The sequence below is a fragment of the Haliaeetus leucocephalus genome, unplaced genomic scaffold, assembly GCF_000737465.1.
Source record: "Haliaeetus leucocephalus isolate CR32 unplaced genomic scaffold, Haliaeetus_leucocephalus-4.0 Scaffold68, whole genome shotgun sequence".
In the NCBI taxonomy this organism is placed as follows: domain Eukaryota; kingdom Metazoa; phylum Chordata; class Aves; order Accipitriformes; family Accipitridae; genus Haliaeetus; species Haliaeetus leucocephalus.
Genome location: NW_010972504.1, coordinates 1,926,675 through 1,938,921, shown reverse-complemented (window position 1 = coordinate 1,938,921; position 12,247 = coordinate 1,926,675). Strand labels below are relative to the sequence as shown.

Genomic DNA, 12,247 nt, shown 5'->3' with positions numbered 1-12,247 from the left:
ACAGTACCAAATAAATGCCCCCTTATTTCACGTCCTAGGGCAAGAAACAGAGACCTGTTTCTCAGACCTTTCAATTAAACAACTTCTTCAGTCAAGCAAGCATCGTCTGCCATTTTACACCTTTGCTGGGACAGAGGTCTGTGGTCCAAAGGTAATGGATTGATCACTAAGTCAGCAAAGCTCCTGACCTTCCAACCTACAGCTGAAACTAGGTATCTCCTTTGGAAGGCGTCTGCAAACGGATGATCCTCATCTGTTCAACAACAGCCTGATGTCCTCTTGGCTTCTCTACACACTGATGCAACTGACTTTTTCCTAAAGTGCTACGGAATGCGTGCGGGGGCGATAATTAAGGATAAATTAAAAGGATGAGATAACCATCCACAGAATGAAGTCAGATAAGGACAGGTTCGGACATATATTTCATTGTGAAAGACCTATTTTATTCGCACTAATGGAACAAATTAAATCAGCCAAGCTGAATAAAACTATCACGTACCAAGACGTAACAACACACTTAAAGTTCGCCTTTCCCCTGACTGCATAATCCAATCAGTTATCACTGTCCCTTGCAAAAGTGGAGGTTTGCCTTCATTGAAAGCAAGGACAGACATTACGCACCATGCATTCAGGCATTCAACAGATAAACAGGAATGCGTTTCCAATCATGAAAACTAGTTGCAGCACTACGTATTTTTCTGTAGCACTTCTCCAGACAGATCCCAAGCAGCTCTTCACAGGTGACCTTGCATGCCAGAATTGTTTCCAAACCACGTACAGCACAGCTGCCATCAGGAGTTCAGAACAATGTCTGATGCCCATCTATCCAGGAGGATTGGGTGTGAATCCTTCACCTCAGGGCATCTGAAATAACCAAACCCGGGTTCTTGCCTGTAGCACCAAAGTTTGCACTGAAGACAACGCAGAGCACTTTCAGTTTCCTTTGTAGAAGCAACCCCTGGATGCAGAGCCCAGCCGTCAGACCTAGCCTGGATAGCTCTAATACACCAGCACCGAGAAGCATGCCCCACATCTCCAAGCATCTTCAAGCACACCGATCAAAGCCTTATCACCACTGGAGTGACTCAGGGCCGGATGAAAACCAGGTACAATGTCACCATTACTGCTTTTCCCTGGGAGCAATCGCATGTGCCACCCAGGAGCGCACCCAGCTCATCTGAACGTAGGCAAGGGATGGCAAGGTTGCAGACTGCCACTGCAGGAACTGCATTTTTCCTACAGCAGGCATAAACAGCATGATGGTAAAATAATACATAGACAGCGCACTGTCAGACACAGAAGAGACATTTATTTATTCTTGATCACAAACAATGTCCTCCATTGACAAGCTGAATGAAGGGCACTTCACTGATTTATTAGATCTAATAAGAAACAGACCTCTTGGGATGAAATACAAGATTGATTTTTAGTGGTGAGCCATGCTGCTATCCCAGCCACTGTGCTCAGCCTGATGAGATGAAACCAGGCATGCACAGGGACAGAGAGAGTTGAAACAGCATTGGGTAGAAGAAATAAATGGAAAGATTTGGACAAGGAAGGGGAGATGAAATGGAAACAAGGCTTGCAATAGCAGCCTTTCAAACTGAGGGTTACTCTTTTCTTCCTGAAATCCTTCTCTCTCCAACTAAGTCTATATATCTTAATAGAAGAGCAGCAAACTGCTAGCAAGTTTAAGGACAACTCTAGTACAGTTCTTGGGAAACCTCCAAGTCAGACCCTTCCCATGCATCTGCTTTTTCAGAGGAGCCCCTCTAAATATAGCAAGTATAATTTTCACATCAGTCTCAGCATCTACCAAGCAAACCACATTAGCTGAGTTCCGTGGATGCCGTTTTCCATCAGGAAAAAGACAACTAGCACAGCAGTGCTTAGCTTGAGGCCCTATTAATAGCAGTCCTAATTATATGGCTGCAAATTTAATTCATAGCAATGATTAGTGTCAAAATCAAAGGCATCACACATCAATATTGATGGAATTGTATGAAGCCCATAAACAGAACAAGCAAGCCGACACATCTCCCCCCAGCAGTTAGTTGCTGTTAACTGTTGCATTAATGTCTCTCTTAATTTTGCTCGATAAAATTTGTTTTATTGCAGGAATCCGCAATTCTGAATGATTACATCTCTTACATGATCCCCTTCCCCCTTGCATCCCCTGCCACAAAGCTCAGACGCTTTGGAAGGAGAGCTGGACCACCAAGGTGTGGGGAGAACCGCATCCCACGTACCTGTGCTTTATCCGAAAGGTCACAGCACCATCAGCACATTTGCTTTTCATACACTTAGAGAAAACTACTGAGGAACAGTAGTTCTCAACACCAGCGGGCTGCCAGGCAGCAGACGGGGAGCATCACGGGGCTGCAGCCATTTCGTACGGTACGAGCACCGAGCGCACAGCAAGACCCCGGCCGGAGGCATGCCCCCGTACCGGTGGGTTGCAACAAGAGGCAGCGGGCTGGCCGAGCCAGCGCTACGTGAGAAAATTCCTCCTTCAGCACTGGGTTTTAGTGGAGAATAGACCCATCAGTTCATCCTTCTGCCTTCAGTGGTTACCGAGGATGGACGAAGCACAAACCTGTATCACCAGCTGTGCGAGGAGCAGCTGCCCAGCAGGTACGAGCACACCCTCCGCCCTGAACCGAAACCCTGACCCCGGGAAATGCTCTGGTTCCCCGCAGGAAAGATGCCAAGTTCATCGTCAATTGACTTATCTGATATTATTGACTTATTTGTCAGCAGCTCTGGTATGAAGACCCCTCCGGTGCAGCACGGCTACGCCAAACTTGCAGCCGGGCTGTGTGGACTCCGCGGGCGACCTGCCCAGGCTGCCCACGTCGGCTGGACCCCGTGGGGCTCCGAAACCTGCAAAGCCAGCGGCGAGCTCAACCTGGGAAAGCTGCCAGCCTTGCCACAGGGCTCTGCGCTGCTCCCGAGCAGACAGAAAACTTCTCTCCTTCCTTTACACGTCGGCCAGGCTGCTGAAAGGAGCAGAACGGGACGTCAAATGCACCCAGGAAACAGAGAAAGGGGTAGAGCCAGAGCCAGACAACACGGGGCTGTACCGAAGCTTGCAGGGAGGGATGTCGGGGCAGGCAGGGGCTTGAGGACCTTCAGCATTCAGCTCCTTCGGAGGAGAAAGGCTGAAGCAGCGGCAGCCACTCTCCTAGGGAACCGGCACAAGGCAGTTAGGTGAATAGCTAATGGGAAGAAGGACATCAGTGAGATAACGCAGCATTTTCAGCAATGAATTCTCACTGGGGAAGCACAGACAAATTTGAAAGATTTCAGAGCTGGCTCCCTGACTTCTTTCCTCCAGCTACACAAAAGCATCTTAGAAACCCCAGACTGAGCCACCAGCTTGTTTCCAAAGTAAATCAAGGACTAGGGGAGAGGGAATAGGTGTGACGTAGCTTTCGGATATTAATCATGTAGGTAGATATGCAAGGTGGTGAGCTGGAGGAGATAAGGCATCTATCTGTAAATCTCTGGCACTTACAGAGGTGCGTACATTTTTACCAGCCTCATTTCACATATGGGGAAGAAGCAATATGGAAACGTTTACAGTCCTGAGCATCCAGAGCACTTGCTGACTTCGAGACATGTCTGGTCTTGGAACACACACAAAAACTGGAGACAACTTCCCACCAGGTCTGCAACGCCTCCTCTGCAGTGAGAGTCCCAAGAGTCCCACAGTTCAATGCAAAGCTGCTTCCTATGCTTCTCGTGGCCTCTCTTAGGCCATGTAGAAGATAATCCCACATGCCAAATGAGGAAAGATTTATTAAAGGTGTGGACAGGACTGCGAGATAAAGAACAACTTCATCCTAAGCCCCATGCTGCAGAGGACGGGACAGTGATCGCTCCAGCTAATGATAACAGGAGGCATGAGTGTCGTCAACTACAGACAACTCCGATACATGTTAAATAAGGGTGCTTGGCAGATGCCATGAAAGGCTGACTGTAGTGAATGCCTAGAATGAATTTGCTCAAGAGATGAACCAGTTTTCTTAGTGCCTGGTTACCACTGCCTCAAACAACAGGTGAAGGATTCCTGCAGCCCTCCCTCCGGACAGTGGAGTGGATGTGCATGAACAGATTAACTTTGCATCAAGAAGGTAGGCGTTCAATGTAGAATAGCAGAAGGAATTAAACCTTGCTGGAGAGACCGTTGCTTCTGTAATCCTACATAATTCATGGGACGGGACAGTAAATACCTAGTGTGCAGGCACAAGCTGTTTGCCTTAACTGCCTCTAAATGAAGCACCTCCCCTAACCCGCCCAAACCACTGCAAACAGCAAGTACCAGGCAGCATGGCTGGCTTGCAGCTTGCTAGCATATGCATTTGCAATACGCTGAGGGTGCCTCTTCCATCCATTTAGCTAGAAAAATCCTGGCGCTCCCGTGTGCCACGGCGGGGGGGGGGCGGGCAGGGAGGAGAGGGGCTCTGCTTACAAGCCCACTCTCCCCCACATTCAAAATTGCCCCACTGACACTGGAGAGGCACCAGGGAGGCACCTAATTTACTACTACTCAGCACTTGCAAAGTGCTGAATGAATATTAATGAACTGATGTAATTAAAATGATGCAGACATTCAAGTGTAGTATCTGCCTGTCCTTGTATCTTCCTGGATAGATGAGGAAGAAATTCCCTGCTGCTTAAGGACACAAAAAATTAACAGCCTGCTGTTGATTACATTTGTTAACTCTTTCCCTGGTACGAAGAAGCAGGGTCTGCATTTAGCCGGTTCACCCAATGCTGTCGTTTATATTTTAGGTTAATCTGAAGGATCTCGGCTTTCCAGAGCAGCATCTCTAAGGCTGGTTTTGCTGGAGCTGGATCAGATTTCTGCACCCACTGATGAGCTGGCTTCCAGCTGCAGCTCCAACCCTAAAGACCAACAAGCGGGGATGCCCCTCTGCCTACACACCCCAAGGCCATTTCCACATTCATTTTAAATATGGAACTCCGGAGAGAGGACTAGTGAGGACCACACAACAGAGTCTGTCTGGGCCTGACCAGCCTTTGCACCCCACTGACTGAAGAGCAGTTCAGCAAGGAAATCCCAGTTGAACATCAAAATCCTAAAACTCACAGGAGCCCTGCCACCCCCTGCGCTGGTGGAAGAAACCAGCAGGAGCATCTCTTTGCCCTGGGCAACTAGCCTGAGCATTTGTGATGCAGAGGGTGAGGAATGTTATCTTCCAGGACTGATCAATCATCCAACTGTCAGAGGGAAGAGCAGGAGGTAAGAGGCAGAGAGCAGTAGGACTTTGCCCTGAGGCTTACTTTCCAAAAGCAGCCAAGTTAACCCATTCCTATCTCTCCATGACCAAACATCCTACCACCATCAGCGATTTTGCCATCACTGAAAGCTTTCTAACTCATGGTCTTCTACACAGGTTGCAGAAGGATTGCTGGGAAACAACTCAAAACTATTGCAAGATTTCCATCAGTGTGTCAAAAAGAAGGAAAGATCCGAGACCTTGGATACAGCTTGCTGAGGCTCACTCGTACTCAGAAATTGCAAGCCAGCTCCTCACTTTTCTCTAATCAGACTGGCGCATTATTGCCCTGATAATTTCTGCATCGGCCCCACAAACGCACACGCCATAGTTCACTAAATGATAAAACGCAAAAAACCCAGACAAACAACGGGGTAGTGCTGTAATATACAGGCAGGCAGTCCATGCAAGAGCTGGCATGGTGCCGAGACCTGTATTACCCTGCTGCTTAAGAAGCTGCTGGCTGGAAGCAGAGAAAGGTGCCCTCAGCCCATGCAAGGGGATGCTCTGGAGCTGTAATGCCGCCGAGCGATGGGAACTGTGTGGCCTCATTTGGTCCCTTATCCAGAGACCACGCTGCAGCAATTTCCACTGCACCTTTCCCAAGGCTTGGTACTTCTCTGCTTCAAAAGAAACCACAGCAACACCACTCTGTACTAACAGTGCTGATGTATGAAGTTCGCCTCACCAAAGCAAAGCTCTCTGTGACCCAAACCCTGTGATTTTTGCTCCTGACTGGCTCCCGGTTTCATGCTAGGAAACATCTGTAAGACACTGCAGCAGCTACAGGCATCAGAATCTCCCAAGACAGAAGAAAAACGGATCCTGCCTCTCTGAAGCCACGGAAATAAGCTTACCTTCTTCAGCTTGCCAGTCTTAGTCCCCACGAACACCACGCTGTAGCCGTTGTAGACATAGGAAGCAACAGAAGTCATCCGGTCCCGGCTCGAGGTGAAGAGCGTCACGCCATCCACCGGTGTCGAGCCTCCCAGGGGCTGGTTGATGTCGAGCCCGCAGAAATTGTCATCGATGGGGACTGGCTGGAAAAGACGAGGTTTGGGGCAGCCGTGAGCGAAACGCGAAGCACGGGGCAGCCCCACGCGCTCAGGCTGGTGCGGAGGGGAGCAGGCGGTGCTGACAGCGGGGTGGGAGCCATCACCCCACACCCCCCGCCCTGGGACCCCGCCAGCTTCAGCCACCTCTGCAATGGCTTGTTCCCTTCGCTGCCCAAGGACAAGACACCCTTCAGCTGCTCCAAAACATGTTTGGACAGGGCTGAGGAGGAACCCTAAGTCCAGTAGGCACTTCCACTCGTTTTCTAAATCTACTAGGTTTCCCATGGGTTTAGCCCTGCTGCGTGGCCGTGCCGGGACTCTCTCCTCCACTCATTTCACCTCCTCTCGGCCCCGTTTCCAGAGGTGCCGAGCAGCATAAGCAGAAAGGTGCTCAGCACCCGCACATCAGCAAAGGCTTCCCTTGAAGGTCATACGAGCCCCGCTGCCGACAGCTCGCAGCAGCGCTGGCGCTGCCGTGCGCGGCGTGGGACAGGCTGAGGTCGGTCACCAGCCGGAGGATGGCTGGGCATGGCTGATCCCACGCCATGGGAGAGGAGAGGACGCTGCTGTTCACTCCTGTCCGGAGCAGCTGCTTTCCTCTGGCAGAAATGGCCCAGCTCCACGGCAGAGTTAAACCTTCCCCACGCGAACACAGGGCTGGTGGAAATCACCAGACTGTCTGCCTGGAAAGGCAGGTGATCGCACAGGGAAGGAGCTCTGGCAACCTAAAACACCCGCGTGCTAAGCAGAGAAATGCACTCTTGCTCCTTCCACCACCCAGCTATGAGCTCTCCTACAAGCCACCTCGCTGTGCCTCAGTTTCCTTTCTACAACACGGGAAATATGGATGCTGTCTTTTCCCTGGAACACTGCTTGCCACGAGTAAAGGAAAATCATTCTGCCCACAGCTAAGTATTATTAAGCTGTATCAGCTGAGATTGCTGGAGTGAACTCCTACATGGCATAGGCAGAGGGGTGGTGACATGGGCAGCCGCTCGCCATCATGCTGACTCCAATCCACTTATTTTCCACAAGGGACGTTAGCTACCAAATGCTCAGGCACATCTAGTTGCAACTGCAATGGGATGACTCTCCCCTGCGCAAGCCAGCGCTCAAGCTTCTCTTCACCTTCCTTCTTTCATTTCATTTAACCCACGTTTATCTCTTCCCAGCAGCCAAACTTAATATGCTTGGCAAAAGAAGGCCCCAGGGATTCTCAAGTCAGCCCAGGAACAATCTGCATGTGAATCAAGATTAAAGAAATCAGCTGAATAAAAAATACAAAGGATGCAACTGTCATCTGTATTTATCTTGTTAGTTTGTTGATACCACCCTCCTGCTCCGGGAAGGGCGAGAGCCTTCCTCCGGCTTCCAGGGCTGCAGGTTGGGAACAGCAAAGACTTCCAGCAAGCTGCACACCTTTATTCATCTGCCTTAATACTACCCCTTCCTTTCACTGTCATCACCAACTGTCTGACAAGAACATGGATTAAAGGGGAAAAGGATGACTGCGTCTGTTCTGTGTTTAGGAAAACTGAGGCACAAAAAGATTGATCCTGTGCTGCAAGCTCGTACCCCATAGGCCCAGGCGTTGACACCAGCTCTCGAGGGCTGCCACGGCCAACAGCCAGAGCATCCTTACCGCTTTAGTGCACTGGACGTCTTTCCCCAGGAGCCAGTTGAGCTCCAGGTTGCCTTCCCCCTGGTAGCAGGACTGCAGGCGGTCCTTGATCTGAGCGTTGATGGTGCGAATGGGGAAGGCGCAGAGGGCAGAGTCATCGGGTGGCTGATGGTACTGCTTCTGTCCCTTGGAGAAAATGGCAAAGAGGACATCCTCCTGGGCCGTGATGTTGAGGGACTTGGCCAGCACATCTCCTGGCTTGGAGAGGTACGCTGCTTGCAGGAGGCGGTACTCCGTGTCCCCCTTGACACAGCCAAAGGGCAGAGAGACATAGGAGTGGAACTTGGGGTCGTCTTTGCAGAGACGGACGATGCGAGACGTGTAAAAGAGATCACTGGCAGAGTTGATGGAGACACCCTCTGGGGTCTCTGGCTGGACAGTCAAAAAATAGACGAAGTTGCCGCTGGCAAAACCATAGATGTAGAAGATGTCGAAGTGCGAAACAAGGGCCAAGGTATCTGAGGGGATTTTGATGAGGGACGAGACAAAGTCACTGTGGAGCTCATAATCCAACATTGCTGATGACTCCGGGTCCCGGGGAAGTTTCCGGCTGGAGAGGGTGGGGAAGTAATCCTGCTTCCCATCCACTGCCGTGCCAATGAAGAGCTTCCCATCTTCGCCTTCTGAGCGCACGATCACACCATACATCGTGCCCGTCTTGTTGACGCTGGAGAGGTAGTGCTCCTTTTTGTGCGAGGGTTCTACCAAGATGAAGAGGTCATCCAGGCGCAGCAGCTTGCAGACCCCCTGGTAGAGGCTGCCACAAGCCAGCAGCCGGTTCTCAGAGTAGTCAATGATCAGCAGCTTGTTGACATTGTTGGTTAGAGTAAGGATCTCGCTGCATGGCTGGACGATGAGGGGTGGGTAGCAGGATTTATTGTCCTCCTCAGGACCAGTTTTATGAGCCACCAAAATGGTCAGGTTACCCGACAGCTTGTAAACCCTGTTGATAGCTCCAACGTAGACTGCTCCAGTGCCTTGGTGGACAGTCAGGTGGTTGAATGTCCAGTCCCGGTTCTCAGAGTGGAAAGTGCTGAACAAGGCATTGCTGGACACATTTCTGGAGAGCGATGCCAGGAAGAGACAGAGCAAAGCCACCGACCAGCCATCGGAGTCCAGTACCCGAGGCCAGTTCTTCCTCTGATCCATCCTGGGAAAGGCAAACTTCGTGTTCTCCGCGTGTGTCCTGTGCCCCAGCAATGTCCCTCACATGGTTCTGGGGAAAGAAAAGAAACACACAGAGCAAAGGATTAGATCCAGTGTGCCCTTCAGATAAAATTCAAAGGAGGCTTTCTAATTACACAGTCCTTGAGATAAAGTGAGGACGTCTCTAAGCCCAACAAGAATTAAGCAGGTCTCCTCACTTATTGGTAAACAGTTCAGGCCTGATGTCTTGCCACTTGGTTCAGCCTCTGTGTGTTAATTTGTTATGTGGTTTAGCTGTTTATAATGTACTCTGCTCAGCCACGGGAGGGGATAATAAGCTTCAGCCCAAGACAAAGCCTGCAGCTCACACACCCAACCATCAATCTGCAATCTTGGCTAAAAGGATGTCTCCTGCAGGGCATGTTGTTGGAAGCAACAGAGGAAATAAGAGGTGTTTTCTACCTTTAAATCCTCTATGATTTAATTTGGAAACCTGAGGAAGAAGTCTCATGCAGGCAAGTTCATTGAGCACGTACACACCAAAGCCACCAGCATCTCCTCTCCACCCCTCCCCAGAGCCAGAAGTGCCTCTGCAGGTGCTTTTCAGGCAGAAACTTCCCACTGCCTCCACAAGGTACTTTGCTGCTGAAAAGCAGCTGCCACCAGAGTGGGGGCACATGTGGTTAGATCAGCAACCAAACACTGCCAGCAGCACTCTGCGCAGGGCAGAAACTACCAAACTGGGAGCCTTGGACAGATCTCCTGCTCTAACAAAACTTGCAGGTGATGATTAAAACCTACACAAAGTGACAGCTTGGACACTGGATCCAGAAGACCCGATGCCGACCAAATTGCTCATGTGCCCTTCCTAATATCTCTATGGATAACAGCCAGAAGTAGAGTCTCCTTCGACTGATATGTTTTCACCCATATGGACAAGGCAAGGTAAGACTCGAGCTGGAGACCTCTGGCCAAAATCTATGTGGAAATGAGGCATGAAAGACAGACAGGTTTCTTTGTTGTTTGTTTGGTTTGGTTTTGTGGGTGCTCCCAAAGCACCTAGACCTCATTCGGGCCCAAGGGACGGCTGGAGCTCCGCTGAACCCTGGCCCCGGCTCCATCCTCCCTATTCACACGGGCAGCCGTCAGGCTGAATTAGGAATCACCAGGCTGGAATTTCCTTAGGAAGCAGGCGCTCGCCTCGGAGAGGCTCCGGCTGCGTGAGGCATGTTTACATCAGCGCTTTCCATCCGCCCTTCCGGACAGCACACACACGCAGGCAGACACAGTAGCTGTGGAAGAGGACCCTTACAAACCTCTGCCTGCTCCACCTCATCACCTACCACCTCTGCTAAGGTGGCAGGCTCCCCTAGCAAAAATATGAACATTAAAGATAAGCCAAACTCATGCATTTCCATGTCTGTCTCATCTAAGGGGGGGTCCGGCTTGGACCATCCCACGCAGGAGGTATTGGCTCGGTTCCCAGCTCAGCCCGACTTCCAGCACCACCTCAGGCTCCCACCGAGCTGCTGGAAGCGATGCCAGCCGAGCACCCTGCAAGGCAGCAAGGACCCAGCTCAGCAGAACAGGTCAGAGGAGCCGTGGGGCCAGCAGAACAACACTCCGAGGCAGGCACCACCATCCCTGCGCTGGGGCTCTGCGCATCCCATGTCACCACAGACATGCCTGGAGGTCACTGGATTGTGCCTCATCCTTATTATCATTTCCAGACCTGACTGTGACTTGTGCTCCTGGCTTGACCTCAGCCTTGCTCATCACCACAGATGTGTCTGACCGTCTGGACTCAGAAAACCATCACAAAGTTCTCCTTTATCCCAAATTATGCATTCCTTACACACTCCAGGCTGGACAATCAAAGAAACCATTTCAGCTTGCCTGGGGGAGAGATGTTCTCCACCACCTCTCAGTGCTGCAGGGTCACACCAGCCCTGGGAAGAGGCTGAGGACGAGCCACCATCCCACCTGCCCTCTCTGCACCGAAGTCCCCTCACCTCCCACCACCACCACGTAAGCCCCAACACACACACTGGGGAGAAATTTGCACTCTTTGCCGATTTGACTATCCTCCCCAGCCCTGTGTGCAAATGCAGGAGGCTGTTCCCTAGCACAGCCCACGCTCAGCTGTCCTCACCTGCGGGCAGCCACCGATTTGATTGATGCTGATCTCCGTTTTGGTATTTAAAATAATTCATGCTGCTGAAAACCTACACTGAGCTCATAAGCGAGTGTCACCGAATGGCCGCTCTTTAGGCTTGTTAACGCCGGGAGCTGGAGACGGGTGTTTCTGAAAGGTGACAAAGGAGCTCTGTCCCTGGGCTGCACGTCTCTGTGTCACTGACAAGACAGGAGAAAGAGAGCGGTAATGGGTTTCTCATTCTGCTCAGGGATACATTTCCCCGGCTGCTTGCTTCTTATTTCCAGTCTCTTAATTTCCACCTTTGGCTGCAGCAGTTTCTCTCTCTCCCAGCTAGGATGCAGACACTGCTGCATTCTTATTATTGTTTGGATGATTGTGGCAGAAAGCAGATGCCCGTGCTGTGGACCCGAACGTGCCACAACAGCACCAGTGTGACCTTCCCCAGTTCTTCTCATTAAATTTCTGAGTGAACATCCCCAAACTATTCTCTGAATCTAGAATCTTTCAAAAGGGCACAAATCAAACCGTTCCCGAGGACCTGCTCGGAGGAAGGCTCTCCACGCTGCCCACCCACGCCAGGGCTGCTGGTGACCCGCGGCGGGCACCGGCGACCTGATCACGGGCACCGGGATCTCAGAGCAGCTTTGCTCTTGGATAACGTGGCAGCGCAGCCTGAGCCACCGAGAAGTCCGCGTGTGTCACCGGCAGGGAGATGCCCGCCGGCAGCGCGGTGCCTTCTTGTAAACGCACAGGGAGCCCTGCGCCATGGAAGAGCTCGAGAGGAGCCCAGGAAAGGTGGCACGAGAGCTGCAGATACGGGAGTCCCGTGGAATGGCCGAGTCAGTAGCAGAACGTGTCTGGATCAACGCACAAGAAACCTCGAGCACCGAGGTGCCCCAGG

General features: G+C 51.3%; 1 protein-coding gene across 1 annotated transcript in view; it reads right to left on the bottom strand.

Moving 5' to 3' along the window:
* PLXNA2 (plexin A2) overlaps positions 1 to 9,191 on the bottom strand; it is a 153,868-nt gene extending 144,677 nt beyond the window's left edge. The window contains exons 1-2 of the mRNA XM_010579061.1: positions 8,004 to 9,191; positions 6,164 to 6,346 (exon numbers count right to left, since the gene is read on the bottom strand). Coding sequence (XP_010577363.1) covers positions 6,164 to 6,346; positions 8,004 to 9,191 — 1,371 coding nt within the window. The remainder of the gene's footprint in view (positions 1 to 6,163; positions 6,347 to 8,003) is intronic.
* Positions 9,192 to 12,247: the final 3,056 nt, after the last annotated feature.